The sequence below is a fragment of the Stomoxys calcitrans genome, chromosome 5, assembly GCF_963082655.1.
Source record: "Stomoxys calcitrans chromosome 5, idStoCalc2.1, whole genome shotgun sequence".
In the NCBI taxonomy this organism is placed as follows: domain Eukaryota; kingdom Metazoa; phylum Arthropoda; class Insecta; order Diptera; family Muscidae; genus Stomoxys; species Stomoxys calcitrans.
This window is the reverse complement of record NC_081556.1, coordinates 43,049,332-43,069,106: the sequence shown is the minus strand read 5'-3', so window position 1 is coordinate 43,069,106 and position 19,775 is coordinate 43,049,332. Positions and strand designations below refer to the sequence as shown.

General features: G+C 40.7%; 1 protein-coding gene across 13 annotated transcripts in view; it reads right to left on the bottom strand.

The window, feature by feature from the left end:
• The window catches only part of LOC106087156 (uncharacterized), a 115,903-nt gene that overhangs the window by 58,980 nt on the left and 37,148 nt on the right, over window positions 1-19,775 (bottom strand). For 3 of the 13 annotated variants that reach the window (XM_059369185.1, XM_059369189.1, XM_059369190.1), the window contains exons 1-2: window positions 5,355-5,499; window positions 5,047-5,264 (exon numbers count right to left, since the gene is read on the bottom strand). The exons of 3 other annotated variants lie outside the window; for them this stretch is intronic. Coding sequence is in view for 2 of the 10 variants with exons in the window: in XM_059369189.1 (XP_059225172.1) it covers window positions 5,047-5,064 (18 nt within the window). In the remaining 8 variants the exon portion in view is untranslated. Of the gene's footprint in view, window positions 1-4,981; window positions 5,265-5,350; window positions 5,500-19,775 lie in introns of those variants that run through there. 7 more of the 13 variants (XM_059369187.1, XM_059369188.1, XM_059369184.1 and 4 more) reach the window with 6 other exon arrangements.

Below are 19,775 nucleotides of genomic sequence, written 5' to 3'. Positions count from 1 at the left end.
TAGAAGCCACAATTTTAGTCCGATCTTTAAAATATTTTGCGCGAGGTTTTTTACTTGATGTCCTAATATGTGTGGAAAATTTCATGAAAATCGGTCCAGATTAAGATATAGCTCCCATATATATCGTTCATCCGATATGGCCTTTTAAACTTTAGAATCCACAATTTTCGTTCGATTTTGCATGAGATGTTTAAATTGACGTTCCAATACGTGCGCAAAATTTCATTAAAATCAGTCCTAATTTAGATATAGCTCCAATGTGTATTTTTCATACGATATGGACTTTTAAGGCAGCAAAATTCACAATTTTGCTCATACCTCTACAATATAGGGCGTGAGATGTTCTATTTCATGTCCCGGTATGTGTCAATTAAATTGGCACACGTTTCGATGTAACTGCCATATAATCATTTATTCGATATGGCCTTTTAAAGATGTGGAAATCCAAATCATTTGTCCTATGGTAGGAAAATTTTACAAAGTTCTAAATTGCTTTTTTAATTGGTATCCAAATTAAAGTCTGACTAGATTTCGAGATAAGTTCTACATATAAAAAGTACTGCATATATTAGGTGGTGTAGGGTATTAAATAGTCGGCACCACCCGACTTTTGCCTTTCCTTACTGTTTTTTTTTAAATTTTGTGATACATCTCCCACCACCATAGGATGGGTGTATACTAATCTAGTCATTCCGTTTAAAACACCGCAAAATATTAATCTAGGACTCCGTTAAGTATACGTATTCTTGATCGCCTCGAATTTCTATATAGTCGATATAGCCATGTCCGTCCGTCCTTCCGTCCGTCTGTCAAGATCACGATAGCGGTCGAACACGTAAAGCTAGCAGCTTGAAGTTTTGCACAAATACTTAGTGATGTAGGTCGTTTGGGATTGCAAATGGGCCATATTGGTTCAGATTTGGGTATATTGGGTTGCCCAAAAAGTAATTGCGGATTTTTCATATAGTCGGCGTTGACAAATTTTTTCACAGCTTGTGACTCTGTAATTGCATTCTTTCTTCTGTCAGTTATCAGCTGTTAATTTTAGCTTGCTTTAGAAAAAAAGTGTAAAAAAAGTATATTTGATTAAAGTTCATTCTAAGCTTTATTAAAAATGCATTTACTTTCTTTTAAGAAATCCGCAATTACTTTTTGGGCAACCCAATAGCTCCCATATAAACCATCTCACGATTTGGATTCTTAAGCCCATATAGGCCGCAATTTTTGTCCGATTTGGTTGACATTTTGCATGTAGTGTTCTGCTATGACTTCCAACAACTGTGCCAAGTACTGTCCAAATAGTTTTATAACCTGTTATAGCTCTCATATAATCTGATCTTCCGATTTGACTTTGACCAGTAGCTTAAATTTTCGTCCGATTTAGTTGAAATTTTGCAAGTGGTGTTCTGTTATGACTTCCAACAACCGTGTCAAATCGGTTTATAACCTTTTATAGCTCCCATATAAACCAATCTAGCTATTAGCCCTCTACGACCCCTAGAAGTTTAATTTTTTGACTGATTTAACAGAAATTCGGTACGCAAAGTACGCATGTGCACGTTTGTATGTGCAAATTTTTAGCAGAATTCTTGGTGGTTGGTTTCCAAGATTTAGCCCGGCCGAACTTAGCACGTATTTACTTGTTAACATTACGTAAGTTCTGCAGAAAGAAACTGTTTGGTTGTTTTTACATCAATTCAAATGCAAATTTGTTCATTATGGAACAGGGGCAAACATCTGACATTTTAATGGGTGCTGTCCGATTCAAATTTAAGCTAAATGATAAGAGACCTCCTCTTTACCGTAGAGTCCGCACGCCATGCCGCAGTGCGAAATCTCTTTTTAAGGAGAAGTTTCCATACGGCATAGTACCTCACAAGTGTCGACAGCGTTAGGAGGGGATAACCACCGCTGCGAAATATACCGAACTCCCCATTAATTATCCCATAAAAGGAGCATTTTTTAGCCGATTTCGCTGAAATTTGGAAGAGTGGTGTAAAACCCTTTGATATCGAGTTTTGTCCAGATCCGACTATATTTCGATATAGATGCTATGGGTTCGTAAATAATGCATTTGTCACCGTATTGAAGAATATTTGTTCAATAAGTTTTTATATCCATGGTAGGGGTATTCAAAATTTCTGCCTGGCCGAACTCTTTGCATTTTTACTTGTTTTGTTTGATTTTTTTTTTAATTTGCACACTACAACAAAATGTCTCATTGAGACAATGTCTCAACTATCATTATCTGAAAACCCATTGTGCTGCAAAATCTAAAGTAGATAAAATGATGGCAAATTGCCGATGGGCACAATGCAATAACAGCACTATGAACAACAATCACAATACGAGTAGCAATATTATTCTCAACACATTGAGTACCATTTGTTGGCATTGTTGTCGATTGTTTGTGTCTGCCAGTGTTTGTGTGTGTGTGTGTTTGCCCATATGCGATAGGTGGATGCTGTTGATATGACAAGTGTCTTGTACGTAAGAATCTGAAGAGCTGCAAATGTGCGCCAAACTTAAAAAAGTTTGTTTGCATACGAGTAAGGGAGTTAGAGTTGCCATATTCAACGCTTTTTGACATAAAACTCATAGTACACTTAAAGATGAAAACAAGTAAAAACGTGCTAATTTCGACCGGGCCGAATCTTGGGTACCCACCACCATAGATTTCGGATAAAACTTGGCACTTATGTTATAAGTCATAGGTTAGGTTTTAGGGTCAAATTTCAACCAATAGGTGAAAATGTAGGCCTCTAGGGGATCACGAAATCAAAACCGAGAGATCGGTTTATATGGGGGCTATATCTGTATATAGACCGATTCTGATCATACTTGAAATGGATGTTTGAAGTCATAATAGAAGTCTTTGTTCCAAATTTCAGCCAAATCGGATGAAAATTAAGGCTTCTAGGGGTTCAAGATGTCAAATTAGCGCATCAGTTTCTATGGGGGCTATACCAGTTTATAGACCTACTAGGATCGTACTTGGCATGGATGCTGGAAGTCAAAACACAAGTCTTTGTTTCAAATTTCAGCCACATTGGTTGGACATTGAGGTTTCAAGGGGATCAAGAAGTCAAATCCTGGGATCGGTTTATATGGGGACTATATCTCATTATGGACTGATTCAAATCATACTTGGCATGGTTGCTGGAAGTCCTTGTTCCAAATTTCAACTAAATTAGATGAAAATTGTGGCTTCTAGGAGCTCAAGCAGTCAAATCCGGGGATCGGTTTATATGGGGGCTATGCCAGTTTATAGACCGACTAGGATCGTACTTGGCATGGATGTTGGAAGTCACAACTCAAGTCTTTGTTCCAAATTTCAGCCAAATCGAATGAAAATTGAGGCTTCTAGTGGGCCCAGAAACAAAACCGGGCATGGGGTTATATAGAGGCTATATCTGTTTATTAACTGATTCAAATCATATTTACTTGCCATGGATGCCAAGTATTATTAATTCAATTTTATTTCATTTTATTCAATTTTTTTTATTTCATTTCATTTTATTTTGTTTTATTTTATTGTATTTTATTTTATTTTATTTTATTTTATTTTATTTTATTTTATTTTATTTTATTTTATTTTATTTTATTTTATTTTGTTTTATTTTATTTTATTTTATTTTATTTTATTTTATTTTATTTTATTTTATTTTATTTTATTTTACTTTATTTTATTTTGTTTTTTTTTATTTCATTTTATTTTATTTTACTTTATATTAATTAATTTTTATTATTTTATTTTATTTTGTTTTTTTATTTTATTTTATATATTATTTTATTTTTTTTTTTAATTTTATTTTATTTTTTCTTCATTTTTATTTTTATTATTATTTTATTTTATTTTTTTTATTTAATATAATTTTATTTAATTTTGTTCTATTTTATTTTATCTTATTTTTTCTTTATTTTTATTTTATTTGAATTTTTTTATTTAATTTTTTTTTTATTTCATTTTTTATTATTATTTTATTTTTCTTTAACTGTATTTATTTTTATTTTATCTTATTTAGTTATCTTTTTTATCTCAATTAGGCAATAACAACACGGCAACTCTCTCCTAGCACATCTTAATAAGGAGACGAAGAGCAAAACTAGAGAGAGCTTAATTTTGATTTGTTTAATGAGCAGCCAAACAGCCAGCACTGACTCGCTGTGAGTGCGTGTGAAAAAGTGTGGTTTTTGTTTTTTCTTTCTAGTTTGTCAACTTATTTGTTTTGTTTTTGTTTTCTCATTTTTTTACCGAGATCTTTTGGCTTTAGCTTTGTTTTTGCTATGCCTAGACGATGATGTGGATGAGAACGACAACGACAAAGCCCTTGACCTTGATTGCAGCAACATTTAGAGAACGGCAAAAAATAACAGAAGAATGAAGAAGAACAAGGAATGTATGTAAGTATCTAACCAACCACACACAAACACACACACACACACGTGTGCGTATGCGAGTGTGTGCTGTGAATAGGCGAAACCGAGGTGTTTAAAAATAAATCTGAACAGATGCGTTTCAGAGTCCACACACATGTGGATGTAATCAAAAGTTCATCCTTTCCTTTGAAGGCTTGTTGTTTATGTTTTTGCTTTCGTTCTTTTTTCTGTTTTTTGTTTATCTAGCAAAGTTTGAACACACAAACACGAGTTCATGAACATTGCTGGGAATGTGTATGTATGTTGCAAAATGTTTGTAGGGAACACAAAAAAGAAAAATAACAGGATATGTAGGCTTTGTTTATATGCATGTCGGTGTGTTGTCTACTACTTCTATAAATCATTTCCAGCATTTATGCCTATGAATGGAGCATGCATTTGCTCTTTGTTTTTGAGAGAGAGGGAGGCTTGGGTGGTTGATAGCTAGCTTGTTTGCTTAGTTGGTTGTTGAGTGTTTGTACATATGTGTTTGTGTGTGTGTGTGTGTGTGAGTTTAGGTGGGTGCAGTAGAGAGAAAGAGAGATATTGAACACAATTTCACCGGTTTAGAACAGCTGTTATTCATGATTATACTTTCTCACTGCTTTCCACACAATTAATACATACAGAGTAGTAGTAATTCATGGAGTCACTCTAATTCGAAATGGCCGTTAATTTTCTTTCTGTTACGTTGCTTTTTGCGGTTTTTCTTTCGCTTTATTATGTATAATTCAAGCAATTTTCTTTTTCTTTGTCAGTGCGTTTGAGGAAGCGTGCTAGAACTTGTTTGCAATTGTTTCGTTGATTGGTAAATTGGTTCACTAATTGGCTTTATATTTTTTTTTCTACAGAAATTTAATTTTGAAACAAAGTAGCAAGTGAATGCTTTCTTCTTTCTCTTTTACATACATATATATGTATTCATACATACATACATATGTGTATAGTTTATACGTTTAGCTTTGATTTTTTGTATTTTTTTATTTCAATATATATGTTTGTTGTTGCCGTTGCTAATGTTTTTCTTTATCTTTTCGTATCGATCGCGTCTCGCTTATGTGTCTTTTTGTGGTTTGAACATTCGGACCTCTGAAATCTGACTGACCAAAGTGATATTTTCATAAGCAGAACTAAGAGAGCCATATGTGAAATAAAATTTTGTCAACTGAAAGCTTAAGTAGAAAACAAAAAAAAAGAGCAACACATTTTTTTTTGCAAGAAAATTAACAAGATCATCAAGACCACTGGGCCAATACAAACATACATACATATATAGTTCTTCCCAAAGCTCTGTCAACAAAACTAGATCATCTGGCTGTAGAAGTATTTTCGAAATTTCGAATGACAACAATCTCTTACACTGGGAAAAATTAAGTGCTTACAATATGTGAACAAAGCGATATGAGACATCTAGAGGTTCAAGATGTTAAATTAGAAGATCGATTTTTATTGGAGGTATTTCAGGTTAAGACCACTTTGACCATTCTCTGTATGGATGTTGGTGGTCATAAAAAGTCATTGCAAAAAAAAATGCGCCCTCTAGCGGATTAAGGATTAAAATAGAGAAATTGTTTCACATGGGTTATGAGCCAATTCAGATCATACTTGGCATGGATTCTGTTAGTAATACCAGAAGCTTTTGTGCTAATTGAAGACAAATTACACATTTGGGGATCATAAAAAGTCATTGCAAAAAAATGCGCTTGTGCTAATTGAAGAAAAATTACTCATTTGGGGGTCATAAAAAGTAATTGCAAACAAAATGCGACCTCTAGAGGATTAAGGATTAAAATAGAGAAATTGTTTCCCATGGGTTATGAGCCAATTCAGATCATACCTGGCATACATTCTGTAAGTAATTCCAGAAGCTTTTGTGCTAATAGAAGAAAAATTACACATTTTAGGGGTTTTTAATGGAGATGGTATTACATACGGGCTATTTATGCAAAATTACGCCTGGTTAGCTTTACTTGATCGAAAATTGATGCACTTTCGGCATACGGTCGGACATGGCAAGATCGACTTAAAATGTCATGAATTCAAAAATATACATTTGTATATAATATAACAGAATGATGAAGGGTGTTTTCTAACTGTCAAGCTTTGTAAGAATGGGTAAAAATAAGAAACAAAATTTTATTAGAATTATTTTGAAACAAGTAAGGACGGAATAAAGTCGGACAAAGCCGACATTTTAATACCCTACACTACATGATATATGTTAGGTTAAGTTTAAGATGCAATCTGCCATCGAACTCAGTAAGACCTCTTCGCCCATTGTTATACCACAGGAACAACGGAAGGGAGATGCCTTCTAGTTCCTACCGATATCTCCAAGGCTTTTGATAGGGTCTGGCACTGTGCACTACTATCAAAGCTTGTCGCATTTGGTATCGATAATAGAGGCCACCGTAGCGCAGAGGTTAGCATGTACGCCTATGACGCTGAAAGCATGGGTTCGTATCCTGGCGAGACCATCAGAAAAAAATTTTCAGCGGTGGTTTTCCCCTCCTAATGCTGGCAACATTTGTGAGGTACAATGTCATGTAAAACTTCTCTCCAAAGAGTATCGCACTGCGGCACGCCGTTCGGACTCGGCTATAAAAAGGAGGCCCCTTATCATTGAGCTTAAACTTGAACCGGACTGCACTCATTGATATGTGAGAAGTACGCCCCTGTTCCTTAGTGGAATGTTCATGGGCAAAATTTGCATTGACTTCGTTCGATTTATTTCGAGCTTTCTCAGAGATTGCACTGTATGAGTCGTTATAGATGGGTTCGCATCCAATAGACATAAATTGACCCCAGGGCTCTGCCTTTTCTCCTTCTCTTTTTCATATTTTCACCAACGATCTCTTGAGTTAGACATCGAATCCGATCTACCAATTTGCGGATGACAGTAATCTCTGTCATTCGTACTCATTGGACCATAGGCCGAGTCTTTGAGAGATTGAGGACAAGAGGCTGGTTATGGACGATACACTATGCCAGGATTTGCTGGTTGAATGAATGCACGGAGTACTTAGTGCTGTTTGTTGTCACACAAACCATTCGATGATCCATTACGATCATCTTTGTCTATCAACGGTATAGATGTTGAACAATCAGAAGCTCTTGATGTTCGGGGCATGAAAATACAAAGTGATGTCCGTTGGGCTAAACATATATTTGAAGTGTCGAAAGAAGCTATCAAGTGTTTAGGCTTCCTTAAACGGTGTAAAAATTACTTCACTCCTTTTCATCTTCTTAACATCTACACCACTTTCATTAAGCCGAAAATGGAAAACAACTCACATGTATGGGCTGAAGCTTCAAAATCATCCCTGGAGCTACTGGACCGTGTATAGAGGAAAGTGATGGCGTTGATTGAAGACAGTCTATTGCCTCTCTTGAACATCGTTGCAATGTGGGTTGTTTGGCGCTGTTCTATCGGTACTTCCATGGTGTGTGTCCGTCTGATATTCGTCTTCTTATTCCTTATATAAGGACGTTTGTCAGAGATACTAGACATTCCAGAAACTCACACTCGTTTTTAATTGATTGCCCAACGGTCGATGTGCATTGTCCGGTCGACAATGTCTTGCTTCGCCCGAACCGTTCGTATGTGGAATCGACTTCCGGCTAATGCTTTTCCCTCCGACTATGACATGCAGAGATTTAAGACAAATGTCAATAAACACTACATCCTTTTCCCCCATCCCATTCCTAATTTCCTTTCGCCAACGCAATGCACTGCATTCATAGGGGACATCCCCTGCGTGTTGGTTGATAGAAAAAAAAAAACAGACATGTTCTCAAAGAAATGAGGACACACATACAGCAGATGCACCATAGACTCTTCTTCCTCGATATCCTCACAGCTTCGACAAATTTCCCTAAGGGACTTCGACAAATGCATATCAGTGACAACCTCTTCTGGTGCCACGTTGTCCGTTGGAGAAATTCCCGGGAAATGTGTATCAACGAGTAGTTCTAGTGTTTCCTCACTAGACCTTACATTCTCTTACTTCTGGATATACACCACCGTAATAGGTCTCGAGGACAGACTCTTCCTTAGCCTAGAGGCCTCAGATGTATCTTCCTCGAAGCTGCAGAGTTCCACCCAGGATTTGTTGTGAGCCTTTCTCAGCTCGCCCTCGAAATATAATAGGTCTCGAGGACAGACTCTTTTTTAGCCTAGAGGCCTCAGATGTATCCTCCACGGAGTTGCAGAATTCCACCCAGGACTTGTTGTGAGCCTTTCTCAGCTCGCCCTTATATTTTCTTAACTCAGCCCTATAGATGTCCCAATCGTGTGGTGCTCTGTTGAAGAGTTTTCTGCAGTCCTTCCTTAGACCAACCAGCTCTGGGGTCCACCATGGCGGTCGCTGTTTGCCCCTTGGCTTGGCACTAGGGCATGCTGACATAAGCGAGTCATTCAGGGCCTTCGTGATCCGCTTGACCACTATGGACCACAGGCTCTTTGTCTCCCATTCCCCGTACCCTTGAGAAGTTAAATCCCGGAATTCTTAGTCTACGTACCATTCCTCCACACACCCATGGTTCCTGGATGGTGGAGATTTATTTGCAGAAACCATAGTCAGGATTCAGAACTTCCGCCAATGCTGCCTCGTCTTCTGATTCCACCATGAGTTCATCCTCACAAGATTCGTTACAACTTGTCATGATGAGCTTCCGTACGCATCCAGGGGCAGTTGAGAAGGCTGTGGAACCACTCTTCCTCAAGACACTGGACACTTGCGGTGTGCACGATTTCTCCTTAGATACTTCACTAACTGCTGCTGTCAAAGTACTTTTTGAGTTTCGTGCTTCCCCGCTGGCGCACACTTTGAGCCCAGTCCAACTTTGTGACCCACCCGCACAGGGCTTGTCGAAACCCCTTTCAATGTCATCCCCTACTGTGTCGATTGTGGCAGGGGGATTTTCAATCTCCTGCAATCCGTCAGACTTTAGCGATGTGGTCGATAGTGCCTCAGGCAAGTGTTCAGCCACAACTGCTGAGTCGTCTCCTGATTCCCCAACCCCACGGCTTCTATAGACCTTCAGTTTCAACTTGTTGAATCCGTAGGATACAACCCCCTCAGACTTGTTGAGGTCTGCGAGACAGCCGGAGTTCAATACGAATATTGCATGTCTCCGGTCACCATCAGCCTCATCCAATCTACCAATCTTCCAGTTGGTGGTTGAATGATTGGAATTACAATCCCTTAGTCTTCCAAGTATGGATTCAGGATCTGAGGGAATCCTTGGTATTCAAGCATGCGCCATTGGTTGAGAAGGAATATCTTCCTTCTTGACTCAATCTAGTGCTGCACCTGGCCAGATCTCACCAATCTTTTTTAGCGCACAACGATACATTTCAATTGAGCGTTGATCTCCGAAAGCAATTGGTCTGTATCGGCCTCGATATCAGCCTGCATCCTCACAAACTGGAGGGGACTCAGGAAATTCCGCAAGGATATCGGAGTATACTGATGACAGTCCATTGACTATCCCACTCCAATTATTCCTAGGTATGCAGCCCTGTTCTTCTCCCTTGTCCACAACTGCCATCACCAAACTGTCCAAAGGTTCTTGGACCCATCTTACTGTTGTTCGCCCTAGTTCCTTTAGGCATGGGATGCCCTCCAGCTGACCGCAGCCTTTTGGCTGACGGCGGAGCAGTTTCCGAATCGAGACATGTAGTCTTTGGGATAGCCTGTGCAACGAAATCCCAAGCCAAATTTAGGGAGTCTCTCTCTTTATTAGTGAGAATCTTAATATCATTCGCACCAAGCCTCTCAATAAACCTGAGAGCGATGCGTCTTCGATTAATTCAACCTTTTAAAGAGCGTGTTGGTTTGCCAGGGAAGGCCGATGGCCTAGGCAAATTATAGGCATGCGAAGAATGAATAGGTTCGGCCTTGTACTTGGGAGATATAGCTCCCACTCTGTACTTATAGGGCAGGTGTAGGGTATTATAAAGTTTACACAGCCCGAATTTTTCCTTTCCTTACTGATTTTAGAATACTGAGTATACCGGAAATCTTATTTTTTAAAACCCCCATATTTTTTGTTATAGAAGCCATGCATTTTAAACATTCTTCTAAGTGTATGCATAAACATCCGTTTGTCTGTCTGTCGAGCTTCGTAGACTCATGCATGCACATATCTGCCTTCCTGTCTTGCAAGCAATTTTCTCATAATGAATGAACACTCAAGTGTTCTCAAGCAATTGCCATAGGAATGCATGTGTGAACATTTGCACTGGCGACAACGACGATGTTGATTATGATGATAATGATGGGCTGTGATTTATGCAAATGCTCTCGCACTTGACCCTAATTAAAAGTTTGTTTACTTTCCAACAACAACAACAACAACAGCAACAATATCATTGTCATCATAAAACGTGCAAATACCGCAACACATACACACCATGATATCCTAACCCAACCAAGCAACCAAAAACCACTCAACATCTACCCCTTTGTGATTATTCGCTTGAGAATGTTCTCTTTTTCCGCTCTCAATATTCTTGGGGACTTTCTAAATATAGACGTTAACGTAGTGGTGCTGTGGTTAAGGAAACTGAACTGAACTGAACTGAAAAACATTTCATGTGTTTTAGAGTTGTTGGTTTTTTTTTGCGATATGGTTTGAGACATTTGTTCACAGGATTCAAATACTTAGGTGCTGGCCCGCAACGACCCGCTTCCCACCTTACCTTCTCTTTGGTTTTAAGCTTTCGCACAATCACTGCAATTGGCAGGTGTGCCAATGCGAATCGGTGGATGGTTGCATGGTTGTTGGCATACTTGTGTATGCGTGTGTAATTGCCACAGAATGTTTTTCAATTTGGTTGAATCGACTAACAACAGCAGCAGCAGCTTTAGTTGCTGCCACTATTGCCTGATTGCCAACACCCAACCAGAACATCCTTTATTTGTGTGTGTGTGTTACAGCAACAGCAGCAGCAACTTAAATTAGTATGGAGAACATGGTGACGTCTCCACGAAACCTTCTAGGGGTTTTGTAGTGTTAACAGTGGCTTAATGCAGTGAAAATTTATTTACAAATTTGGAATTCTCAAAAAGTTCGGAAACGACCTAAGGTGTTTTTGACAACGCATTTGCCTAAAATTTTTAAAATTTTAAACTAAAAAAGTAAAAGCGTGCTAAGTTCGGCCGGGCCGAATCTTATATACCTCCCACCATTGATCGCATTTGTCGAGTTCCTTCGCGGTATCTCTTTCTAGACAAACAAAGGATAAAAGAAAAGAATTACTATGCTAATTGAATTAAGTGTTGGAGCGAAATCGAATACAAATTGGGCCTTTTAGGGGCTCAAAAAGTAAAATAGGGAGATCGGTTTATAGGGGAGCTGTATCAGGCTGAAGACCGTTTCAGACCATATTTGACACGTATATTGAAGGTCATGGGAGAAGCTGTTGTACAAGATTTCAGCCAAATCCGATAATAATTACGCCCTCTTGAGGCCCAAGAAGTCAAGATCCCAGATCGGTTTATATGGCAGCTATATCATTTTATAGACCGATTTGAACCATATTTAGCACATTTGTTGAAAGTCGTAACAAAACACTTCATGCCAATTTCCGCCAAATCGGATAGGAATTGCGCCTTCTAGTGGGTCAATAAGTCAAGATCCAAGATCGGTTTATATGGCAGCTATATCAGGCTATGAACCGATTTACACCGTACTTGGCACAGTTATTGGACGTCATAACGAAACACCGCACGCAAAATTTCTGCCAAATCGGAACGGAATTGTGCCCTCTAGATACTCAAGAAGTCAAGACCCCAGATCGGTTTATATGACTGCTATGTCAGGTTATGGACCGATTTAAACCACAATTGGCACAGTAATTGGAAGTTATAATAAAACACGTCATGCAAAATTTCAACCAAATCAGATAAAAATTGCGTCCTCTAGTGGCTCAAGGAGTTATGGTCCCAGATCGGTTTATATGACAGCTATATCAAAACATGGACCGATATGGCCCATTTACAATCCCAACCTATCAGCACTTATAAGAAGTATTTGTGCGGATAGTTTTATTCCTTTGGAGCTATATCAGCTTATAAACCGATTCGAGCCATAATTGGCTTGGTTGTTGGAGACCATAGTAGATACCATTGTGCAAAAGCCTATAGGGGCTCAAAAAATTAAATCGGCAAATTGTTTTACAAGGTAGCTATATCAGGTTAGGGACCGAAATTTATCACGTTTGTTAGAGGTCATAGAAAAGTCACTATGCCAAATTTTAGCCAAACCGGATGAGAATTACGCCCTCTAGAGGCTCAAGAAGTAAAATCGAGAAATCAATTTATATAGAAGCCATATCAGGTTATGAACCGATTCGTACTAATGAATCCATCCATTAAATGTCATAGAAGAAGCTGACAAAAAGAATAATGGGAGGTCAAAAACAGTAAAAACTTGCCAAGTTCAGCCGGGTTAAATCTTGGAAACTCATGGACCGATTTAGACCATACCTACTTTGGATGTTGGAATTAGTAATAGACGCAATATTTCAGTCAAATCGTATAACAATTGCGGCTTCCAAGGGGTCAGGTTGACAAATCGGGATTTCAGGTTATGAGGGAGCTATGTATAGCACGTTATAGACCTATTAGGATAGTACTTGTCACGGTTGTTGAAAGTCATAACAGAAGTTTTTGTGGCAAATTTCATCGAAATGTGAAAATTTTAGCCAATTCGGATAAGAATTGCGCCCTCTATAGGCTCGAGAAGTATTATCCGGTTTATATGGGAGCTATATCAGGGTTTGAACCGATTCAAACCATACTTGATACATCTGCTAAATGTCATAGAAAAAAAAAATCGGAGAGGATCAAGAAGTCAATTCGGGATATCGACTTACAGTAATAGAAAGTTTTTATGCTAACTTTCAAGCGCCTACCTTTGTTCTGCGAAAGTAAGCGTACTTTTCACAGACAGACTGACAGACGGACTGACATGGCCAAATATTGGGTACCCATCATCATGGTTTCTGCTTAAAACGTGCCCTCTCTTACGGAGTTTCTGTTTGCATTATTTTTTAGCAATCAAATCGGTAATTGATTGAGGCTTCCATGGTCTCAAGAAGTCATTTAGTGATTAGGGTACTTGGGGAGCCTATATCTCCATATTGACCAATTAAGATAAAACTTGGCACTGATGTTTCAAGTCATAAGATAGGTTTATGGGTCAAATTTCAACCAAATCAAGTGAAAACTTAGGCTTCTAGCGGCTTAAGAAGTCAAAACAGGGGGTCAGTTTATATGGGGGCTATACCAGTTTATAGACCGACTAGAATCGTACTTGACACGGATGTTGGAAGTTATATCACAAGTCCTTGTTCTGAATTTCAGCCAAATTGGATGAGAATTGAGGCTTCTAAGAGCTCAAGAAATCAAATCCGAGGATCGGTTTATATGGGGGCAATATCAGTTTATAAAATTGCAAATTTTGCCCATGAACATTCCAATAAGGAACAGGGGCAAACTTCTCACATATCAATGAGTGCAGTCCGATTCAAGTTTTAAGCTCAATGATAAGGGGCCTCCTTTTTATTGCCGAGTCCGAACGGCGTGCTACAGAGCGACACCTCTTTGGAGAGAAGTTTTACATGGCATAGTACCTCACAAATGTTGCCAGAATTAGGAGAAGAAAACCACCGCTGAAAAATTTTTTCAGATGGTCTCGGCAGGATTCGAACCCAGGCGTTCAGCGTCATAGGCGGACATACTAAACTCTGCGCTACGGTGGCCTCCTAATATCAGTTTCTAGGCCAACTAAAATCGTACTTGACAAGGATGGTGGAAGTCATTACACATGCACATGGCCAAATTTCAGTCAAATCGAATGAAAATTGAGATTTCTAGGGACTCAGGAAGTCAAAACTGGCAAATGCAAATTTTCCAATGAACATTCGAATAAGGAACAGGGGCAAACTTCTCACAAATCAATGAGTGCTGTCCCATTCAAGTTTAAGATCAATGGTAAAGACCCTCCTTTTCAGGTCCGAACGGCGTGCCGCAGTGCGACCCTCTTTGGGGAGAAGTTTTTACATGGCAAAGTACCTCACAAATGGCACCAGCATTAGAAGGGGATAACCACCGCTAATTTTTTTTTTCTGACGTTCACGCCAGGATTCGAACCTAGGCGTTCATCGTCTTAGCGGACATGCTCACCTCTGTGCTACGGCAGCCTCCGATCGGTTTATATGGGGTCTAAATATGTTTATAGAGCGACTCGGATCATATTAGACATGGATGCTGGCATGGTTATATCCAAATTAGAACCGATATAGCAAACCTCCTTACACCAGGGCTACGAAGACGTATCTCTACGGGGAAAATCACAGTGAAAGCATCGATAACAGCAACAAGCAACTAACATTCCCACGGTGCTCAAGGAAAACAATAGATTTTGCATACCCGTCGATAAACGCCATCGCTCTCCTCCGAACCCGGTCAAGTAGCTCCTAGAAAGACTTTGATGCCACCGTCCCTATATGTTAGTTATATTCCATCTTTGGCTTGATGTATGTTGTATAGATATTGAGAAGATCAGAGTAGGTGGAGTATTTCTTACACCACTTAAGAAAGCCTAATAGCTTCAATACTTCTTTCGAAACATCTAGTATATGTTTTGACCAGCGGACATCACATTTTTTGCTCAATCCTAGAAATCAGAGCATCAACATCTTTAGCGCCGATAGATAATGACGATCAAAAAGAGTCAAGGAATCATTTATATTACAGCAATGGGTCTTACTTTCATTAAAATCTTACGTTCACTAAAACCTACACTGCTCAAATCAACTCTATCCCACACCGAAATGGCCAGCAAGTCCTGGTCTCTTTTCGACAATTTCTTGAAGATTCGGCCTATAGTCGAAAGCTTATGAATCACAGTGGTTGCTGTCCTCCTCAAATGAAAAGATCGTACTCGAAATCTGACTCAAAAGATCGTCAATGAAAATAAGAAAAAGGGTGGAGACAGAGGGCAGAGCCTTGTGGTAAAGATTGTATGGCTTCCTTCGTTGAAACTACCCCGTCTTATCCACATATCTGAGTAGACTCCCAGAGACACATCTGCAAGTTCGCCGAAATAGCAGAAAAACCACCTACCTAGATGGAAAGCAAATGTCTCTGTAGACCTGGGCATAAGTAGAGCAGGTGTTCGATTGTCTCCTCCCCATTCTCATGAAGACAGTGTCCGTAAAAGTGGTTGTGCGGGGCCGATATTCGCACGACCATGTGACCTGTCGCACAATTATGACTACTGTAATCGTACTGAGTCAACCCTTATCAAGGGCCAGCATTTCGATAGTCTTTTTCTGGTCAACAGCTGACCCGAGTTTTCTGGCAATATGATATCCATTCACAGACACCATTGAACACTCGTATAGTACCCGATGTCTCGAAGATGGCCAAAGTGATCTCTCTTCTGAAGCCCGGAAAGCACCCGAAAAAGTGGTGTTGTACAGCCCGGTCTCCCTTCACTAGTAGCCCAGACGCTTGGGGGACTACTCCACCAGTAGTTGAAAAAATGTCCAATAATTATTAAAAGTCGAGTGTGAACATCTTTACGTACAGTAAACTGGTCATCAGGGCAATAACAAACAGGATGGTAGGTCTCCAGCAGTCTTGGAGTGTAATCAGGAGATCAATGTCTTCTCTGAGAATGGCACGATCAGCATCGTTTGGGTGCCGGGCCGAAGCGGAGTAACGGGGAATGAAAGAGCAGATGATTTGGCAGTGAAAGCCAGAGGACTTGAATTGTGATGCGATAATTAAAATTATTTCAATAATAATAACTAATAATACTTCATTTCAATGATAACCTCGTCTTCTCACGATCTGGATCTCCGCATAGGATTTTGGTCATCCTACCAGCCGTTTCGCTGTTTCAAAATGTTGCATGCCCATTCGTCGCCCACTCCCTTAACTCGGACTGCGTCGACCCGAAAGGCTTCAGATTAACCAAGTTTATTGACGGCAGTCCTCTTGTCTTCACTGCCAAATCGTCTGTCCTTTCATTTCCCCTTACTCCGTTATGGCCCGGCACCCAAACGATGCGGATTTTGCCATTCTCAGAGAACTACTACTACTCCACCAGCTTCTTTTTAGAGACTTTCCATGGATTTAGAAGACTGCATAGCACAACAAATGCTTTGTATGTCACCTGGGTTGATTAAAGCGACAGCCATGTAATAGGACGGTCTTCGTTGCACTGGACTTATCGAAGACATTCGACACGGCCAGCCATGCCAAACCATTTGAGGACTTCGTCAACACGTCCCTCCAGTCATGCCTGAAATGCTGGGTTGCCGATTATCTGTGTGGTCGCCAGTCATTTGCGGAATTTAGGGATTAGAAGTCGAAACACCGGCACTGTACTCCATTCCACCTCTACCAGACGGCATAGAGATCGTACCATATGCGGACGATTATACGATCATGGCATCAGGCCCCCAACCATTGATTACATCTGCGATTGGTTAAACGTGTAGCACAACGAACTTGCCTCTTATGTCGCAACAAGAGATCTGAAGACATCTGCCACCAAATCTGCAGCCACACTTTTCACTACATACACGCATGAAGTGGGTGTGGAGCTGAAAGTGATGGTCGCCAAAGTGATATTTCCGATCATCAAATGTCCCAAAATACTTAGTGCCACATGGGACAGCTCTTACGAATTCTCCTCACTTGCCACAGCAATTTGCTATAAAGCCAAAAGTAAAAACATGGCCCTCAAGTCACTTGCCGGCAGCACTTGGGTTGCTGACAAAGAAACCTTTTTGAATTGGCCTGTCTGTGGTAAGTTATGCAGCGCCAGTGTGGTCTCGTCAGCTATGTGGCACGCATCGAAATAATATTGAGAGCTGTCAAAATGTATTTCTTTGAATTGCGACGGGCTGAAAATAAAGTTCCTTACCTTGCGAAGACATAACTACATGCTGTCCAAGCAATACCTTCTGGACTGTTATCGAAGGGACCATTCAAATCATCATCTTGTGGATAGGTATCCACCGCGCAGAAACTTTAAGGCGGATATTCATGATAGAGCGAGAGCGAACCTCTAGCAGGTCTAGGGAACATTCATGCAGACACAGTATCAGATATGGTGAATAGCTGTCGGGTGAATGTTGTCCGTGCAGTAAGGCGGTCTCCCAATGCACCTGAGGAAAATGACTATCTCTGACAAACCAGAGTAGTTCTGGCTCTTTTATAATCAGGCAAATGAATCCGCTTTAACGCCTACAGATCAAGAATTGATGACAACGGCAGACCCACTCGACTCAGACACAGATCATTCTGAACACACCCCACCTTTGTCGCAGAGTTCCTGGACCTGAAGACGAATCAGACGAAATAATGTCGAGTGCCTCTGTGGTAGGCCCCCAGACCCGTCCCTGAATCCATCCTGGAGGTGAAGACCGAGGTCTCATAAAACTTCAACATGGCATCCGCTTCCCACTCCTCCCTTCCGGGATACTATCGCTCAGAGATCGCTTATGACTTCTGTAATCGTACTCAGTGACTCTTTACAAAGGGCCAGCAATTCCTTCGTTTTTTTTTTTTGGTCAACAGCTGGCCAGAGTTTTCTGGCAAACCGACATCCATCCACGGATTCCTTCGTCTTTTTTTGGTCAACAGCTTTCCAGAGTTTTCTGGCACACCGACATCCATACACAGATTTTAATCTCTCCACCCCCTCTGCACTGGCCATCTCCTCTGCCATATTCATTAGTTCAACAAAAGACGCGTGTACAAGACTGGTCACAGGTTTGCCTGCCATGGAGAATCCCCTCTTGACATACTCGTCCGCCTTCTCATTTCCCAGAACACCGATGTTTTCGGGAACCCACACACACAAACTCATGAGCTCTTCCACCCACTTTGACCTCATCTTCCTTGAATTTAAGGCGTTGTGGTCAGTCATAATGTCCTGAGTTTCGGAGGTAATAGGTCCGTCCTACGAATCTCTTTTGCGGCCATGTTTATAGCACAGACCTCTGCTTAAAAGACCGTAAACCCATCTGGCAGTATAACTGCCATACCGATATCGAGTGTCTCTGAGTAGACCCCCAATCCTGTTCCTGATTCCATCCTGGAGCCGTCAATAAAGACCGAGGTCCCATCCAACTCATACACACGCACTTCGAACTCATCGTCCTCGAATTTAAGACCTTGAAGGCCGCCATACTGTCAAGATAATCGTATATGTCTTGAGTTTCCAAGGTTATAGGTCCATCTTCCGGATCTCTTTTGCGCCCAACGTAATGGCACAGATCTCTGCCTGAAAGACCGTACACTCGCCTGGCAGTCCAACTGACATACCGATGTCGAGTGTCTCTGAGTAGAGCACCAATCCCGTCCTTGACTTAATCCTGGGGCCGTAAACTCATCTGGCAGTCTAACTGCCATACCGATGTCGAATGTCTCTGAGTAGACCCCCAATCCTGTTCCTGATTCCATCCTGGAGCCGTCAATGAAGACCGAGGCCTCATCCAACTCAAACACAGCATTCGCTTCCTACTCCTCCTTTCCGGAAGCCAATCGCACAGTGTCCGAATATAATTACGGCACTCCGACACGAACTTCGATCTCATCGTCTTTGAATTTAACGCCTGATGTCCGCCATAATATCCTAAGTTACGAAGGTGGACCTTTCCTCCGGATCTCTTTTGCGGGAACGTTAATAGAACAAACCTCTGCTTGAAAGACCGTACACTCATCCGGCAGTCTAACTGATATACCGTTCTCGAGTGTCTCTGAGTAGAGACCCATTCTCGTCCCTGACACGATCTTGGAGCCGTCAGTGAAACCTAAGTCTCATCCAACTCAAACATAGCATCCGCCTCCCACTCCTCTCTCCCGGAAAAGGGAATCCGGAATAAACACTCCCAAATCGGTCTCGGTGACATGTTGTCTGAGACCCTATTCAGTCTACCCCCTGCATATATGGCATCCAGAAGGGAGCAGTGGACGCGTACGCCTTCTCTCAGCATGCCTCCGCTACCTTAGCGGCACAGCCCCGATTATAGACCTCAAAATGTTGTATAGTCAGCATCGCCTCCAGACTGTCCTACGGTGTGGATCTTAACACACCTGTGATGCCTAAGCAGGCCAGCAGCTGCACCTTTCGAAGTTCCCTGCCTTCCACCATACCAATGCTCCATATGGTAGCACTGGTTTCATAATGGCGGTGTACATTCAGTATATTATCATAGAGCTGACTTCCCACTTCCTACCGAACATCCTTCTGCAGAAGTAGAAGATGCACATTGCCTTGCGGCAACTTTCCTCCGTATTCCTTTTCCAAGATAGTTTTGGATC